Source organism: Hoplias malabaricus, chromosome X1 (assembly GCF_029633855.1).
Source record: "Hoplias malabaricus isolate fHopMal1 chromosome X1, fHopMal1.hap1, whole genome shotgun sequence".
Lineage (NCBI taxonomy): Eukaryota > Metazoa > Chordata > Actinopteri > Characiformes > Erythrinidae > Hoplias > Hoplias malabaricus.
In genome coordinates this window covers 16,239,799-16,258,804 of record NC_089818.1, presented here as the reverse complement: position 1 = coordinate 16,258,804, position 19,006 = coordinate 16,239,799, and the positions used below count along the sequence as shown (strand labels likewise).

At 40.3% G+C, this 19,006-nt stretch overlaps 1 protein-coding gene across 1 annotated transcript in view; it reads left to right on the top strand.

The window, feature by feature from the left end:
• Positions 1-19,006, top strand: part of LOC136675663 (contactin-associated protein-like 2) — a 45,767-nt gene that overhangs the window by 11,374 nt on the left and 15,387 nt on the right. The window contains exons 2-9 of the mRNA XM_066652353.1: positions 11,491-11,601; positions 12,250-12,443; positions 13,119-13,266; positions 14,139-14,342; positions 14,594-14,778; positions 16,138-16,281; positions 17,473-17,731; positions 18,004-18,153. Coding sequence (XP_066508450.1) covers positions 11,491-11,601; positions 12,250-12,443; positions 13,119-13,266; positions 14,139-14,342; positions 14,594-14,778; positions 16,138-16,281; positions 17,473-17,731; positions 18,004-18,153 — 1,395 coding nt within the window. The remainder of the gene's footprint in view (positions 1-11,490; positions 11,602-12,249; positions 12,444-13,118; positions 13,267-14,138; positions 14,343-14,593; positions 14,779-16,137; positions 16,282-17,472; positions 17,732-18,003; positions 18,154-19,006) is intronic.

Sequence of the window (19,006 nt, the reverse complement as noted above, 5' to 3'; positions counted from 1 at the left end):
GTTTAAATGTATTTGTAAAAATGGTAATTTATGGAACCAATAGTGGTTCAATGGCATCGGTCAAAGACCCTTTGTAGCACCTTCATTTTTAGGAGTAAATAGAATGCTAACTTTTACCATAGGGGTTTACAATGACATAAATGTGTTATGTTCTATATCTCCAATACACGATGTAGAACATAAGGAGAAAGAGCTCCTTCACAAACAAGTCTCTTGTCTTTGGTAATATGTACTGTGTCAGATCTGCGCAATGTGGCAAAGTAAAAAAACAAAAAAGTTTTTTAAAGCAGTGGAAATATATAAACTTCCAACACACGCAGTCAACACTCTTGCTTTCAACACTATTCCCAAATGTTCACCCTTCAGAATCCCTGCAGCTGCTGAGGCTTTGCAGTTGAATGCTAAATTACGATCTCGAGGGTACAAACTCTCCCATTTTTTCTTCATCTTAACGATGAAATGCCTGAGGGATCAATGCTAAATAGAAATGTCAGCGTTCATTAAGCCGTGCACTTCCATCTCCTCTCTTTGTCTCCTGGCAGCATTGCTCAAATAGCTCCGAGTGATTTGTGTCTAATTTTCTCTTCTTAAACCAAAAGCCTCTCTTTCAGGGTGCATGACAGTTACGGAAAGATTCTGTCCTCTGGAGATCCTCCATGGCCAATTACAGTCAAACAATAGATGACTTTGGCTGGCAGTGATGTTTGGTTTGGGCCAAAAGGCCATTTCAGATTTTAAAAACAGCTCACCACTCAATTAAAACAGGTGTTACTAGTAACAAGCCCTGGGTGATTAATTGAGTTTCTATGGCAACAACCTACATGGAGAGAAAAAGTGCATTTCATCTGGTTGAATAATTAAAAATATATATTTATTAATTTCCACTATTCCTTGTTGGTATTCCCAGATAGGGATGTAGCTGAAATGTTGAACAAGTGAACAGATGTGATGTCCTATATTAGTAAAACATTTAATGCATAGAATTGTGGTTGAAAAGCGGTTACAGACAATGAATACGTCCTGGAGATGAACTGATAGAATATGGTATAATTCTGTTCCCTAATTAAAGTAGCGTTAAAGGTACCACCACAGTGAAAACAAAATGTACAGCCACAGGGACAGTTTTTCTGAGAGTGTATGTTTTCCATTTGGCACTGAACAGGACTTAACCATGTTAATGTCATAATGACTAAAACATAATCTCTAATATTTTATCTTAAAGCATATAATCTGATGAGGAGTTCACTGTGAGTTCAGTTCGCTCATTTTACAATCTTCAGAATTTTCTTCTTCCCTTTGGTCCCTGGAGCTTTTTTTATTCTAAAGTTTAAAGGGCTTCCCAGCTCGTCAGCTCTGTGCATGATTTATCCACACAGCATGGTGCCGGAGTGTGCTGAGGTCATGCCTTGTACTATCAGCTCCATTAAAATGGATATAATATGTGTAGCATGATAGTTAGTGCGGAAACAAAAAATATATATTTTTAGATTGAATGTGTGTGTCGTATTGACACGTGTAAATGAAATTAGATCTATGCTGAGTGTGACAAGATCTTTGCTTGAATATAAATATACATATGTTGCCAAGTCTAAAAATGACATCCCAGTCGACGTAGTAATGCATTATTGAAGCTGTATATTGGTAGAAAATCTAATTTACAATTTTCTTCTCCAAATTAAGTTAATGAGCCTTGATTTTGGCATTGGAACTTTGCTCCTTTAGTTTTACAGTGGAGCTACAAGGTCAGAAGTGATAACAAGCTATGGAGGTTTATAGATGATTAACTAGCATGCCTCATTCATGTGTTGGTCTGTTAAGTAAACTTGAATACACACACTTATGTGGTTTCTGACACTGTTTATATTACGCAGAAATGTAATGAAACACTAGAGCAGATGCACATGGGCTTGAGGTCACCATACCCATGGCCAAGTGTTGGCTAGAGGTGTGTAAATCCCCTCAGTTTTGGGCTACAAAGCAGTCAGGTGGCTTTCCCTGGATTGATAGAGCACCAACCCAAGCTTCTGGGATAAGTTAGAGTCCAGAACTCTTTATCCAACATTTTGGTTGCGGTCACAGCCCTCAGAAAGCCCATGTGTGTGTTCTGTTCAGTGATACAGGGATCCAGCCTGGTGGACACATTTGACAAGCATTAAATTTATAGCTGGATATCTCCCCTGAGCCAAAAGCAGTTATTAAATAGAAAAGTCTCGGTATAACCAGCCTGCTGGATTTGTTTTTCTCAAGGCAGTGTGTTAAAAAGAGCCATTTCACAAGCTTGCTTTACCTTCAGACACGAATCAGCGCAGTGTAAAAGATGCACAGAGTTTCTTTAGGAGTTCTCCACTGGCTTTGATGTCTGCATGACACTTCATCAATTTGTTACACTCTTGTATAATTCAGCCATGTAGCAAACAAGCCAGTGGCCAGGAGAACAATGGCTTTGTACTTTTTGCTCACATTCAGAATGCTGATAGGGGCACAGTGTGTGTGTGTGTGTGTGTGTGTCTGTGTGTGTGTGTGTGTGTGTGTGTGTGTGTATGTGTGTGTGTTTGTGTCTGAGAGACTAATGGAGCATTTTCTCTGCTGGAGCCAGTGGGAAATCCAGGCAGGTGTAAATGGAGCCAGATCGTCTGAGAATGAAGCCCGGGCATTTAGACTGACAGACAGACAGAATGACAGAGAGACCTCAGTAAACAGATCGACACTCTTTCTACTAGTGATGAGCCATGAATGTTAATGGCTATTTATGCCCAATAAAAATATACTGATATAATAATGCTAGTTCCTGTTTGAACCTATATAGCGGTTCTTCTGTTATATTAACAATTAGCTAACGATGTATGATGGTGCAGCAGGTAGTGTTCCAGTCATACAGTTCTAGGGGCCTGGAGGTTGTGGGTTCGAGTCCCGCTCCGGGTGACTGTCTGTGAGGAGTTTGGTGTGTTCTCCCAGTGTTGGGTTGGTTTCCTCCCATGGTCCAAAAACACATGTTGGTAAGTGGATTGGCGACTCAAAAGTGTCTGTAGGTGTGAGTGTGTGTCGCCATGTGAAGGACTGGCGCCCCCTCCAGGGTGTGCTCCTACCTTGCCAATGGATAAGCAGTTACAGACAATGAATGAATGAATGATGATACAGATCAGGATTTTTGGTACCGTGGTCATCACTTTGTTATATAACAGAACTGGTTGGTTAGTGTTCTCCTCCAAGTGTGATGAGCTCCAGTGATGCATCATGTGCTAGCCTGCAGTCTTCCAGTTTAGCATTGTATATTGCATAACTGCTAGCTAGACTCAAAAGTGTCCCTAGGTGTGAGTGTGTGACTGAATGTGAAGGACTGGCGCCCCCTCCAGGGTGTATTCCCGCCTTGCGCCCAATGATTCCAGGTAGGCTCTGGACCCACCGTGACCCTGAACTGGATAAGTGGGTACAGATAACGAATGAATGAATGAATAACTGCTAGCAAGTAACATGTGAAGAAAGTGTCAGGGCCTGATTCAGGATCAGCTTTTATTTCTGTATTCTGATGTACTCTGCTTTTCCCTCACTGCTCAGATTCAGAGGTTGTCTGCTCAATCTGCTTGTTCAAATACTTATTTCGCTAATTGTGAATAGCTTCTGAGAATAGGACCCTAATGGACCATTCACTCCCTTTAGAGAACACAGGAATTATTTTTAAAATAACCTTGACTCAGCAGTCGGTCTACATGCATTCTTTTAGTTTGAGGGTGCTCCCTTGGTGTAATGAGGTGAGGCTTTGAATAAGGACAGTTCTCACAGATTTAGACAGGATTTTACAGACTGTAATGAGGACATATAAGTGAAAATGTGAGGATGTGTGTTTGTGTTGATGTTTTGAGTGTGTTTAATGCTGTAATCCACTGAAGGAATGCCTGCTTAAGCAATCCAAGTTTAGCTGTTCTTAACTTTGCAGTGTGTGCAGAGATTAAAGAATATGCTTAGGGACTTGATCTGAAATCTGATGTTGGTGGGAGGATCATAATGGGCTTATTATATTCTCAAAGCTCTCCATAAACCCTCAACCCTGGAGTTAGTGTATGTTTTATTAGCTGGTTCCTACATGCACTGAGATGATACTTCATCTACTTTATCAGAACCTTCGAGATAGATGTACTGATAGATTTAAAGAAGACGTGTGTTTAAAAAGAAAGAAAGAAAATAAAGACATGCTTTGGTCAGTTTCATTGCCTATTTCTTTAAAAACAAAGAGCCTCTGTTTACTTCAAACCTGAGGTGCCAGGATTGAGGGAGGAGGAGGAGAAATGCACACTTCTTCTTTTGTTCCTCTCTCATTTTCTCCATATTTAATCAGTACACTTATTTCTCCATGCTCATTGTGTTTGTTTTGCTCCAGTGTTGTGATTGGTTAGGCTCCAGTGATGAGGAAGTGGCAAATTTGAAGCTGCTGACTACAATCCTGATATAATTATAAATGCTAATGGAGCATCGCAGACATTATCAAGACAATTCTGAAGTGCATGCTTAGAAATTAGGAAAGCTCAATCTCTCTCATGTATTCAGACTTAGGTAGGTCATATACAGGGGTTGGACAATGAAACTGAAACGCCTGTCATTGTAGTGTGGGAGGGTTCATGGCTAAATTGGACCAGCCTAGTGGCCAATCTTCATTAATTGCACATTGCACCAGTAAAACCATGTGCATCCAATGGTTCAAACATTGTGTCCTGAAGGCGGTGCCGTGTATCAGGATGACAATGCACCAATACACACAGCAAGACTGGTGAAAGACTGGTTTGATGAACATGAAAGTGAAGTTGAACATCTCCCATGACCTGCACAGTCACCAGATCTAAATATTATTGAGCCACTTTGGGGTGTTTTGGAGGAGCGAGTCAGGAAACGTTTTCCTCCACCAGCATCACGTAGAGACCTGGCCACTACCCTGCAAGAAGAATGGCTTAAAATCCCTCTGACCACTGTGCAGGACTTGTACATGTCATTCCCAAGACGAATTGATGCTGTATTGGCCGCAAAAGGAGGTCCTACACCATACTAATACATTATTGTGGTCTAAAACCAGGCGTTTCAGTTTCATTGTCCAACCCCTGTGTGTATATATATAATTTTTTTTTTGTTTTTCAAAGTTTGAGGGTTTGTGGGCGCTCCACAGCCCCAAATGAAATATTCTTCTTGGGCATGTGTAAAATGTCTCATAGGAGTTTAAATCTCATAGGGACTGGTTTAGAGAGATAGGGGAAAAAGTGATATGGCCAGACAAGCCATTTATATTCTTCACAAGCAGTATGTGTGTTTTACAATAGGACCGTACAGGCCTACCTTCAACACCTACAAAGAGAGGGTCTGGTGGCTCTGTTACGCTGCAGCAGACATTCTCCTGACATTTTTGTCTACTTGACCCCAGGGGGGGTGGGTCTGCAAATCAATACAGTTTTTCTAACTTTAGCTTTATCCTATAATAAATAAATATATTTCTATTGTGTCTCTTCCCGGACGATAATGCCTCCATTCACAGGGCACGAGGGGTCGATTATGATTTGATGAGCATAAAGATTATGTTAACCGTATGCTTTGGCCTTCACTATCAGCAGATGTCAACCTAAGTGAATGTCTATGAGAGAAACCAGTGTTTTACATGCCACCATCATCAAAAAAACACTAATATTGTTTGCAAGAATAATGTTACATCCTTTCAGTAAAGGTCCAGATATTTTGTAGTTAAGGCCAAATCTGTTCTGGCAGCTTGTGGCAGCTCTACCCCTTACTATGACTCTTTAGACTCATAACATTTGTCTGTAGTAGGTGCCATTGCGAGTTTACAACCTAGAAATTTACTCCCATCTGTTGCTGCACAATCACAGCCCAACTCTACCCTTTACATCATTGACCAATTTCTGACCACAGGAGCCCTATTGACCAGATATTACTTGGATGGTGAGTCATTTTCGGCACAGCTGTGACCTGGTAATTTGTGTGGTGCTGGTAGGAGTGAATCAGTCACAGCTGTGTCTTTGAGGTTTTAGACGTCAGTGTCAAACCAATGCAAGGGAAGGATTTTCAAATGCCACTGAGCATTTAAAGGTGAATTTACAGGTTAGATTTTGGTTGTACATTATTGGTATACACCCATTATGACTGAAGGACAGTGCAGATTTGTCCATTTATTTCCATCAAAAAGCTGTGATTATGGATTAAACTTTAACGAAAGAACTAAGTGGTGGGTGTTTCTGTAGAATTGGACCAGTTGATTTGGACAGATTCACTGTGAGAGAAAGACTTTCTGGGACTTTATGAGGACAGAATGTCTCTGAAAGGAAAATAGGAAGATTAGGAAAATTATTTGAAAATGACTAAAAATAAAGACCACCGTGTGTGTGTGGTGTGTGTGGTGTGTGTGTGTTTCCGCACATTTGAACATATTTACTGACCCCCTACTGTGATTAATCAGACTCTAGCTCAGCCCCCACTGTTATCTCTACTTTTCCAACCACAGCCAGCTAATGAGTAAGAAATGGTTCACAATTCAGTCAGAAAAGTAGTAACTATCAGTGTTTTAGTGTTTTATTCAGTTTTTAAAGTAATTATGGGATTGACCTTCTACACTTGGATGTAAAACTTTAAAAATTTCAGTGTGTAAAGCCACTCTTCAGACACGTATAAAACCATGCTAATCATGCTCAAACACGTTTGACGCTAGCATTTGCATTGTTTGCACCTAAGGAGTGAACTGGGGACAAATTAACGTTGGGTAAATTGTAACTCACGTTGTGAGACTCTTATAATGATTAAATTTTTGTTAAATCACTTTTTTCATAGTGTTAAATATCCCACCTACATGATTTTAAGCCCACTCTTACACCCTGTAATGATAAATCTGAAGCATGTAATCAATTAGAGTACAGCCTCCACACGGAGGTAATACGTTAATTTAACCATGGCCTTACTAAGAAAGACAGTGAGCACACACCCACTCATGAACCTAAGCACGCTGCCTATTTTTGGAAACTTTTATCCATTGATTCATCTAAAATGTACTATGACATTCATGTAAAAGAAATATTTCAACATCCATTGTAAATCCTCCTGAGTAGTTCATATATTAATGATCTTGATTATTAATACTATTTCTCAAATTCAGAGCTAATTTGGGAGGATTTTCTTGATAATATAATGTGCATAAAAATAAGGACTATTCTATCTATCTATCCATCTACTTATTTAGCACCTTTCTAGACACCCAAGGCTTATTAGAGAAGCCAATTCACTTACCCTCCATATTTTTGGACTGTGGGAGGAAACCGGAGACCCTGGAGGAAACCCACGCAGACACAGGGAGAACATGGAAACTCCACCCAGAACCCAAGATCCCAGCACTGAGAGGCGAACGTGCAAACCACTAAGCCACCGTGCTGCCCCAACAACATTCTGTTGTCCTTTACACCAAAGGACAGCCACGTATGCTTAACTCTGCCTTGTCATAGGAATTTTATGATGTGTCAAACACTTTGAAACAATTTGAAACATGGAGAGAAGCAGTTCTGTAAGAGTCTGTTCAAAACTAATGGTAAATGAGGCCCTCAACAAACTGAATATGATTTCAACAGATGAGGCAATAGTGTTCCATACGTTCAGGTTTCACTTAAGTGTGGAAAAATCCATTGGAAAGGGTTTACTAAAATTGATCTTTCCTTACTCTTTAGTGTGAAAACCTTTAGCTTTAAGACTACCCCCCCCCCTCTTTTTATTTCTTATTAAATAAATTGCTCATTGACTGATTCTTAATCAATTTCTCAGAGCTTTCCATTTTTCTATGAATTCATAAAGGTCAGTCTTCTTTAAGAACATGTAAGTTCTCTCTCAGTGATGGTGTTTAATCTCTAGAACCTTTGTTCTTTTATCATTCAAGTCAGGACTTTTTCCCCTCGGTGTATTACAGAGATTCTGTACAAATCAGTGTCTTGATTGTGTTTATTTAGTGAATAATACATCAATGTAAACTAAACCCTTTGAACCAAATACATAGACAAAGATGTGGAAAAATGCTCCTCTAATATTTCTTCTAACATTATAGGCAATCTGCTCCCTTTGACTGCAGCAGCAGTTCTGCTGTTCTGGGATGCCTTTAGAGTAGATGTTGAAACAATGGTTTGATAGCGTTCACCCACAAAAGCATTAGAAAGGTCAGGTTTACAAAGTCCACACCAACTCATCCCAAAAGTGTTGAGAACAGTCCCACTTCTCCAGTAGATTTATAAAATGTTTATTGCTGATGTGTCAGTGAATAGAACCTTTGCTGTAGGATTAATTTTAAGTGTGTGTGTATTATAAAGTAGAAGTGCTTTCTGTATAGCATTTTACAGAACTTGCTGTGTGTGTGTGTGTGTGTGTGTGTGTGTGTGTGTGTACGCTCTTAAGTTGATTTTATCATAAGGCTGGGGGACTAATGCAGTCCAATCAATATCAGTGCACTTTGAGCCCATATCTCAGAGGCTAAGATGAGAAAGAGACAACAGGAGATATATTGCAGCTTCCACAATTACATTGCTTCACTCTTTCTAATCCACTCTTACGCAGCTCAGGGCTCGTACCTGTTACATTATCACTTTACCTCAGTTTTACTGAACTGTGTGGGTGTTTTCGTACATTAAGACCATTCATTCATTCATTCATTATCTGTAAGCACTTATCCAATTCAGGGTCGCGGTGGGTCCAGAGCCTTTCTGGAATCATTGGGCGCAAGGCGGGAATACACCCTGGAGGGGGCGCCAGTCCTTCACAGGGCAACACAGACACACACACATTCACTCACACACTCACACCTACGGACACTTTTGAGTCACCAATCCACCTACCAACGTGTGTTTGTGGACCGTGGGATGAAACCCACACGGACACAGGGAGAACACACCAACTCCTCACAGACAGTCACCCGGAGCGGGAATCGAACCCACAACCTCCAGGCCCCTGGAGCTGTGTGACTGCGACACTACCTGCCTACATTAAGACCAATTACTCTCTAATGTTTTCAGTTCTTATTTCAGGTTCAGCGCTTCGTTTTCACACAGTATGATGTTTTGGTCCAATAACAGTGATGATTCTGAGGCATTTCTTTGGTCCACCCTCTGTGAAATTTTGAAACAATTCATAAATAAATAAATATAAATAAATAGGAAAAGCTACATTTTGTAACAGAATATATTTAAGTTCATAAACATGGATTTTATGACTGAGAAACAAAAATGCATAAGTGAGATCCTCATTTTCACTGGAGCGTGCAAAGTCATCTGTGTGATAAATCTGAGTTTTTTGCCCACTTTGTCAAACAGTTTCATAATGATCTGTTTTTCATCAAAATATGAATCACTGATCCAATTAAGGTAACCTTGAATGAGGTCATCGGCTTTACTTTTATGGAAGAAGACTTTCTGTCATGTAGTTTACATTTGCTTGTTCTGACTTATAACTTGCCTAGACCCTGTAGAAGTAAATGAAATTGCATTTGGATTCTCTACAATATTCGGCCCATCAAACAGACTCATCACAGTGTGGACTGTTTGTGAACACGTCTGGCTCATTTGAAACTGCAGACTACACTTCTGGTATAATTATAAATGCTAATGGAGCATTGCAGATATTATCAAGCCTTCATTCCGTGTCATTTGTAAGTATTGGGGGACGGAGAGGGTCTGAAAAGAATCTTCATTTGTCTTTATTGCAAATTGCAACATGTCTACAAAGTTTTTGACCAACTGCTCAATTACGGGGAACTGAACAGTTATTTATGTCTGGGCTGAATTCTGGAAGTGTCAGGATCGTGTCAGTTCTGTTCTCACACATAATAAGTCTGAACAGAATTGATTCATCTGTAAAAGCACTGCAGCTCAAGCAGAATTACTTCAATTACTCAGATAATTGCAGTGTTAATTGGTAAAGGATTCAGACATGTACTGTGAAGAATGTCTTCTTAAAAAGAGGCAGGAACAGCCTTCAGTCTGAGTGAGTTACCATTTATAAAAGCTGTGCAAATATGCACCCTTTGATAAAATGACATGTTTTTGTTATATTTTATAAATCTTTATAAATCTGCATATATTAATGTGAAATGACAGTCTATTTGCTGAATTAAACATTGGGAAATAGAAAACATGAAATATGGAATGCACAGAATTTTGATTTTTTTTTAGTGTTCTGACATTTATTGCCCAAACTCAAGATCCACTTTTACACCACTCTTGTGAGGTTTTGGATATTGCATGAGCTACTTTCCAAAGTCATTTTGCATAAAAAGACCAGGTGTTGCCACAGATAATGCATCAGTAAGGGCATCAGGGCTGTCAATCATTTCAGTGACTAATAATTCACACTCATATGATTAAATGCAAATGTGCAGGCTTGTGAAAATTCTCACCCATTATTTTGTCTGAAATAATAGAGATGTAGGCTATACAAAGGTTTAGACACCATTGGTAAGGAGCTCATTGATTTTCTTATTGATAATATAAACATAACCATAACAAACTGTAATAATACATACATAAACATAAACTTTTAAATTCACAGTGTTTATATAACAATGCACATTTTATACTATTTTTAATTTAACAAAATATTGGGAAGGACATAAATTAGTATACCAATATATAACAATTAAGAAATCAATCAGTGATTTTGGGGCGGCACGGCGGCGCAGCAGGAAGTGTCGCAGTCACACAGCTCCAGGGACCTGGAGGTTGTGGGTTCGATTCCCACTCCGGGTGACTGTCTGTGAGGAGTTTGGTGTGCTCTCCCCGTGTCCGCGTGGGGGTGCTCCGGTTTCCTCCCACAGTCCAAAAACACACGTTGGTAGGTGGATTGGTGACTCCAAAGTGTCCGTAGGTGTGAATGTGTGTGTGTCTGTGTTGCCCTGTGAAGGACTGGCGCCCCCTCCAGGGTGTATTCCTGCCTTGCGCCCAATGATTCCAGGTAGGCACTGGACCCACCGCGACTCTGAATTGGATAAGCGGTTACAGATAATGAATGAATGAATCAGTAATTTTTCAGAGTTGTTCTTAAATTAGGGTAAAGTCGGCTGACTAGTGTAATTTTATAGAGAAATTAAAGGCACAAGCCTGTGCTGAGACTTCATCTGCACCCTCCTTTTTTAGCTGTTGTAGTAAGTTCTTGGCTGAGCATGATATACACAGAGTGTTATTATTGTTTGTTTACAGATATTCGATCAGTTCTAATTTAAATATTCATCGGTGTTTGTCCAGAAGCATGAGTCATTTATAATGAATCTCACACCTTGAAATGTCACAGTAATAAAATGCGGAAGTAGAGGATTTTCATCATCTGCCTTTTTGCACATGAAATGTATCAGAACATTATTCAATATTGCAGTGCATTATATATATGTTGCACTCAGGATTGGAGTTGCTGGTCTGGACATGGCCTTAATAAATGTTTTCTCTGTAGATTTATATTAACTTTGTGTTTCCCCTCTCTCTGCAGAGCGGTGTGACGAGGTGCTGGCCACTCCACTTCCCTACAGTGCTTTCAGCAGTTCCTCAGTGTTGGCGACTGATTTTGGCGCCGGCTATGCTAAACTCAACCGTAGAGTGGGTAAGGAAGCCCCTCACCTTTGCTTTGTCTCTAAAACTAGTTGGAAGCATTTGGCAGAATTGAAATGTATTTTTAAATTAAGTGTTTATTTTAGCTTTGGTAAGTTTAGAACATTTGGTAGAGGCTATAAGTAGATTAGCATGCTAGCTACTACTGCCCATGTAGGCTTAGGTTTTAGTTAGCTATCTAGATTTTTATTGGATGCAGTTATACGTAACAATTATAAAACACATTACTACAAAATACACCACAATTACATAAAATTCATAACAGCAATATAATAATATAAAATGTCAAAATGTAATTCAATATTATAATTAGCTACTTTTAGCTTGCTGAGCTGTCAACCTCCTGACCCAATTAGCTAGCGCTAGCTGGTTTATTTAGTGAGCCTCATGAAGAGGGGTTTGTAGAAGACATACTGATATGAAAACAGTCTTCCTGATCAACTAAAGTTAAGATATTTAAATAAGAACTTAAATGAAACCATTAAAGGACATTTTTTTTGTGTCAGGTTGTTAGCTAAATATACAGCCGTTGACCTAATGTCCACTCTGAATGGCATTTAGAAAAGAGTACTGCTCACAGTTCATTGCCAGGGAAAGTGTGACACATACAGTATCTGTATCTCTCTTTTTCTCTCTCAAGGTAATGGCGGGTGGTCACCACTGGACTCAGATAAATATCTCTGGCTGCAGGTGGACCTCAGGGGCAGGAAACAGATCACAGCTATTGCGACCCAGGGCAGATACAGCAGCTCTGACTGGACAAAACAGTACAGACTTCTGTACAGCGACACGGGAAGCAACTGGAGGCTGTATCGCCAGGATGGAAATATTTGGGTAACTGCATCTCAGAGTCTTTTTACTGCTCAGGTTTTACTTCCATTCATATAAGAAAATATGTGATATTTAAAGTTGCTCCCAGCAAGAGAGTATTAAATGTTTTTGTTTTTTAAATTGTATTTCAATAAATGTGCCTGGACTTTTACCCACAATATAGAGAGTAACAACATATAATAATAATGATAAAAAACTATATTCAAAGGATCTATCTTGTTATGATCATATATTTTCACAATATTAATCAGGGAAAAAGAATAATTTCTTTTGAAACATAAATCAATTTTAATCTAATTACGCGATTCCAGGCATTCTCCTGTTTTTACATTTCTTTTTTTATCTTGCTAATCACAGCAAAGGGAACTGAATTGATTCCCCTCAGCACTTGAGGGTCTTGGAGTGGAGTTGAATATTATTACACTCATCATTCACTGTTGTACAATTACAAGATAATAAATATTTTCCAAAAATGATAAAAGGAAAGGAAAAAAAAAAGAAATTCACACGGAATTAATGAACTGGTGTAAATTAGAATGGAGAATTACCCTCCCTCAGGCTCTGAGCCACTGTGTGATGGATGTGTGTAGGTTTCAGTGGCAGTAATAGTATCTCCAGGTTTGAAGTAAGGGCATTTATTATGACTTTTATGGATCTGATGGGTCTCTCCTCTCTCAGACGTTTTCAGGCAACTGGAACTCAGAGCAGGTGGTCCGTCATGAGCTGCAGTACACCATCGTGGCCCGTTACCTGCGCTTTATTCCCCTGGAGTGGAGTGAGGAAGGCCGGATTGGTTTGAGAGTGGAGGTCTATGGCTGTGCTTACTGTGAGTTTATGTTAAATTTACAAGGTATACACATTTAAGGAATAGTCAGTTGTTTTCAATCAAATCTCTTCCTGCCAAATCTGCAGCATCACATCCATTACTGCTGAGTGCAAAAATAATTAATGTATATCACAATAGAGAGAAACTTCACTATGAAATGAAATGTATTTTTGTGAGTCTTTTACCCCTTTGCTGCCATAACTGCTCTTGGAACACTTCTGAGAAGGCTGTTGGAATATTTCAATTAGCTCCATCACTCCAGAGAACGCTATTCCACTGCTCCACAGCCTAATGCTAGCAGGTGTTATAGCCCTATAACCAACACTAGGTGTTGAGCATGGCATCATGTTTCCAATAAAAACAGTCTAATCTGTGGCCTTCGTGTAATTTTACTTACTCAAACCAACGATACAAAGCAAATAATTTTGGACCTTTGTGGACTTGGAATATGAAATGAATATAAATATGAATTGGCAAAGGTGCGCTTGGGCAGCACGTTGGCACAGCAAGTTGGGTCACTGACACACAGCTCCAGAATCCTGGGGTGGTTGGTTCAAGTCCTACCTTGCTTCACACTATGTGAGGTGTTTGGATTGGGTCATGGGTTTCCTCAAGGGGGCTCTAGTTCCTTCGCACAGTTCATACACACATGTTGGTAAGTGCATTGGCTATGCAAAAGTGTCCACAGGTGTGACCATTTAAGTGAGGGACTTTTGTGTGTATTTTGTTTTACAGAAAATGAATGAATGAATGAATAAGACAGGCTTGATTTCACTTGTGGCTCAAACATTGTGTCTAAAACCTTACAAAATCAGGAAACAGTTTGTATGATACAAATCAGTTACCCTTGGTTATTTCTGATGTGTTTTAAGGGGCAGATGTGATCAGTTTCGATGGACAGGGAGTGATCTCCTACCGCTTCCGTCAGAAGAAGATGAAGATCCTGAAGGATGTTATCTCTCTGAGATTTAAGACCAGTAAAGGAGATGGGGTTCTGCTGCATGGAGAAGGGCAGCAGGGAGATTACCTTACTTTGGAGCTCCGCAGGGCCAAACTCGTGCTACAGATCAATTTAGGTGACCATCTTATACCCTTTAATGATCCTGATGGTGCTAGTGGACTCAAGTGTGGGCAGCTGTGGCCTTAAAGAGGTGGACTTGAGGTGTTGGGTTTGATCCCCATGCACTGAAATGCCATTATCAAGAAAACTATTAAAATACAATACAATGTGCAGCCCAGTTTGACTGCGGACCGTCTTGTTACATTTAAAGCCGAAATGTTCAGGTTTCTCCCTGATGTTCAAAGCTTTGCCATCTGTCTACTCCAGGTAGCAACCAGTACGGCTCCATCCAGGGTCACACTTCAGTGTCCAGCGGCAGTCTTCTGGATGATGACCACTGGCACTCTGTGCTGATCGAGAGATACAGACGCAGTGTGAACTTCACCCTGGACCAGCACACGCAGAACTTCAGGACCAACGGAGAGTTTGACCATCTGGACCTGGACTACGAGGTCAGGACACTTCAGTCTTCCAGCTTTAACAGCTTCAACACTTTCTGTGATCCGTGGTGTTCCTTTGGCAGTCTGTTTGGCAATTTGAAGATTATTTTTCATCGTTATTGGTGACTTCTGAGAATGCCTCCTGGGAATATTATTCATTTATGAGACTGAAAGGGAATGTTTGGAGAGAGTGTTTGAAATTAGCCTCCAGGTTTCTCGCTACAGCCCCATTTCCAGTCCCATGAGTCGGTTCCGGGCATGAATACATGAATACAAGCATGAGTTATTGCTGGAATATAATAACACATACTGTCCTCCCTCCTGCATTGTCTCTCGCGGGAGACAGCTTTCTATGTTATTCTCTGTCCCTGTGTGCTAACATACTTTGTCTCCTATTATATCCCTCTGCTTATCGCAGAATGTTAGAGTACGTTAATTAGTAATTAATTAGTTTAGCAAGTGATACATAAGTAATAAAAAATGGCATGATTAATATTAGCACTGATTGACAGTGATGGACTGGTGCCCTTTCCAGAGTGTATTCCTGATGTTTTTTTTCCATTAATTCTGGATAGGCTCTGGAATTACTGCGACACTGGATAAAGACGTTACAGAAGATAAATAAATGAATCGATAAAAGATTGAGAGCAGTGTGAAATTAGTGAGACTGCTGCAATGTATTAAGCTGATAACTTGAATTTATGTAGAAAATTAATTAGATGAAGGACTACTTTGTAATTTGAAGGATAAATCGTCGGCAGGTTGTTACAATGTCATGTTCAGCAGCCTGGACGTCTCCACAAGAGGGAGCTATTACTCTCTAATCACTCCTGTCTTCTTCACTGAAAGAGCGATAAACCACACAATCAACAATGTTTTTTTATGTATTTGTAGTTACAAATAATATCTTTTAATGTGAAATAAAATTAAATGTTTGATGAGGGGGGTGAGAGTTGTTCACCAAAGTAGTTCCCCATTGCTATCGAGTAAGTTGCCTTAAAGTTTGATAATAACACTACTTCAAATTGTTGATCAGATGTTCAAAAGATTCTCAATAATTTGTGTTACAAAATAAAGCTGAAAATTAAAGCAGAAAACAGCTAATGGCTAAGCATAAACGTAAGTGGATCTGGCCAATTTACAATTTACAATCCCAGCATTTGGCAGATGATCTTATAAAAAACAATTTATGAGTGTTAATCGTATTACTAATGTATGCAAATGCCATGCCGAGGGTCTTCCCCAAGGGCTGGTGTGGTTGCTTGAGTTAGAAACAGAACCCCAGTCTGCCATCTTGTGTAAATACTGCACCATTCCACAGTCATTGTATTAAACATTTGCTCATATTTACATCCATCCATTCCTTTGCAGATTAGTTTTGGAGGAATGCCAGTGTCAGCTAAGCCCAGTTCTGGAGGTCCACAGAACTTCGTGGGCTGCTTGGAGGGCATCCACTACAACTGTGACAACATCACAAACCTGGCTCGCAGGAAGAGGGTGGACACATCCAGTTTTGTAAGGCTCAAATTTGCATCTCTATTTTTACCAGACTGCTGCAGAGCATATTGAGTGCTAAGGGGATTATGCTCTGTGTATATGCTTCAGTGTTCATGCTGGTGGATAGTGTAAAAGCCCTGGACATTTACAGGCCAAGCCAGTTTCTGACTCATTGCAGTCCATTTTTAATGGTAATTTTTCATTGTGTTCGCTGTTCATTTTAGTGCTGACCCTTTTCATCACTCTATAAAGCTTTTGTATGAATGCTTTAATCTATTGTCTGTGCCGTTTACAGTTCACTAATCTTTGGATCTTTTGTTTTTGACAATTTTGTAAGTCTGTTTTTCTTTTTTCTTGCTTTTCCACCTGTTATTTCATCTGCCCTGACCTTGAACTTCCATGTAGAGTGTAGTGTAATACTGTGCAAAAGTGGGAGAGCATCCTTCACTTACAGTCAAATTTCAGTCAGAACAGCCATTAACATTTATTTTTAATTAATTATTAGATGTAATTATTTATTACATCTACCATGCATTTCTACCATCTTTCAGTTTTCAAAAAATATTCGCAGGGTTTTTCCCTCCAGTTCAGTCTTAGAAGTTGGTTGGGTCTTCTGAAATCCTAAACACATTCAGTGATGTTGAGGTCTGAGCTCTGGGATGAGAAGTCCATTTTTCCGTGAGCTTCTTTGTTTAAGTGACAATTTTCTTCTTTTGTGTCTATTTCCTTTTCTAAGTAAGAGCTTCACAACAGCTCCACCCCCTCTCAGAGCTATGGGTCTGAAAGTGTGTGGAGAAGTTGTGAAGCTCTTACTTAGAAAGCGCTTTTTTGTTATCTCAAATAACAAAAAAAATAATGGCTGCTTTGACTAGATTTGAAATAGAGGAATGGGCATTGACTTTGGCACAGTACGGTATGTGTGTGTTGTGCTCTCCGATAAAAGCCCAGACCAAATCCTGTTCTGCCACTAATCCAATAAAATATAAATAACCCGTTAATGTAATCAGTGACCCTACTTTAACTGTAATGGAAGTAGTATACTTGTAAATCCTTACTCCTAAATTCATACATATCCCATGATGCTGTAACCCTATGAGTTATGTGATATCCTACATGACATGGTGTACTCTGCGTAAGGTTTCTGTTAGTGAAGCTTGTAAGACTGTTGTTCTCCTTTAAACTGACCGGTCGGTGTTTGTCCTTTCTCAGCGTAACCTGACCTACTCCTGTTCAGCCTCTGAGACGTTTCCAGCATTCTTTAACTCGACCAGTACTCTGCAGCTGCCTGGTCACAGCGACGCAGACACAGTGTCAGTCAGTCTGCAGTTCCGCACCTGGAGCCCCAGCGGCCTGTTGCTCTTCACCCCCCTCATGCCAGGGGGAGTGGAGATCAGCCTAGTGGAGGGCAAGGTGGTGGTGCATATCTACATTTCCCAGGGCAAGAACACACGAGTGGATATCTCCTCAGGTTTCAGCACAGATTCAGCACACAATGCACCTCTGATGTAATGTCACTGGCCCTGTAAAAGCATTCTGTAAAAGGTAAATACACTGGTAGGTTAGCTCCAGGACTGATCAGCCAAAAATACACACATCAGTGTCCATCAAAGTTCAGTGCTCTACATTAACATCAGAGTGCATTTTTATCAGAAATTCTGACCACAGAACCTCTTTATGGCTTACTGATTACTGCTATATCTCTGTGTGGTGTATATTGTGGTGGACGGTTTTTCTGACTAGGTTCTGGTCTAAATGATGGTCAATGGCACAGTGTTCATTTCCTGGCTCTGGAGAGTTTCGCCATGCTGACCATAAACGGTGATGAGATGTCCACTGTCAGAGCCACTCTTCCCATTCAGATAAGGACTGTAGGAGATTACTATTTTGGAGGTAATTGTTATAAATATAAATGTTATGAAAACTATGAACATGTGTGCAACTATGAATCCTTTATTTTATTTTATTTTATATTTAATTTAACAAGGAAAGTCTTTGAAATAACGCAAGTTCTTATTTACAATGGCGGCCTGACAAGCAGCAGATGCCTCTTGAGAAAAAGGGAAATATAAAAATGGAAGGTGGGAAAAAGGAAAGGAAATAAAAACTAATAATAAAACACAAAACATATAATATAAAATAAACTTAAGAAATCAACAACGTGGTGGCACGGTGGTGCAGCAGGTAGTGTCGCAGTCACAGGTTCGATTCCTGCTCTGGGTGACTGTCTGTGAGGAGTTTGGTGTGTTCTCCCTGTGTCTGTGTGGGTTTCCTCCGGGTGACTGTCTGTGAGGAGTTTGGTGTGTTCTCCCTGTGTCTGTGTGGGTTTCCTCCGGGTGACTGTCTGTGAGGAGTGTGGTGTGTTCTCCCTGTGTCTGTGTGGGTTTCCTCCGGGTGACTGTCTGTGAGGAGTTTGGTGTGTTCTCCCTGTGTCTGCGTGGGTTTCCTCCAGGTGACTGTCTGTGAGGAGTTGGTGTGTTCTCCCTGTGTCTGTGTGGGTTTCCTCCGGGTGACTGTCTGTGAGGAGTGTGGTGTGTTCTCCCTGTGTCTGCGTGGGTTTCCTCTGGGTGACTGTCTGTGAGGAGTGTGGTGTGTTCTCCCTGTGTCTGCATGGGTTTCCTCCGGGGGTGACTGTCTGTGAGGAGTGTGGTGTGTTCTCCCTGTGTCTGCATGGGTTTCTTCCGGGTGACTGTCTGTGAGGAGTGTGGTGTGTTCTCCCTGTGTCTGTGTGGGTTTCCTTCGGGTG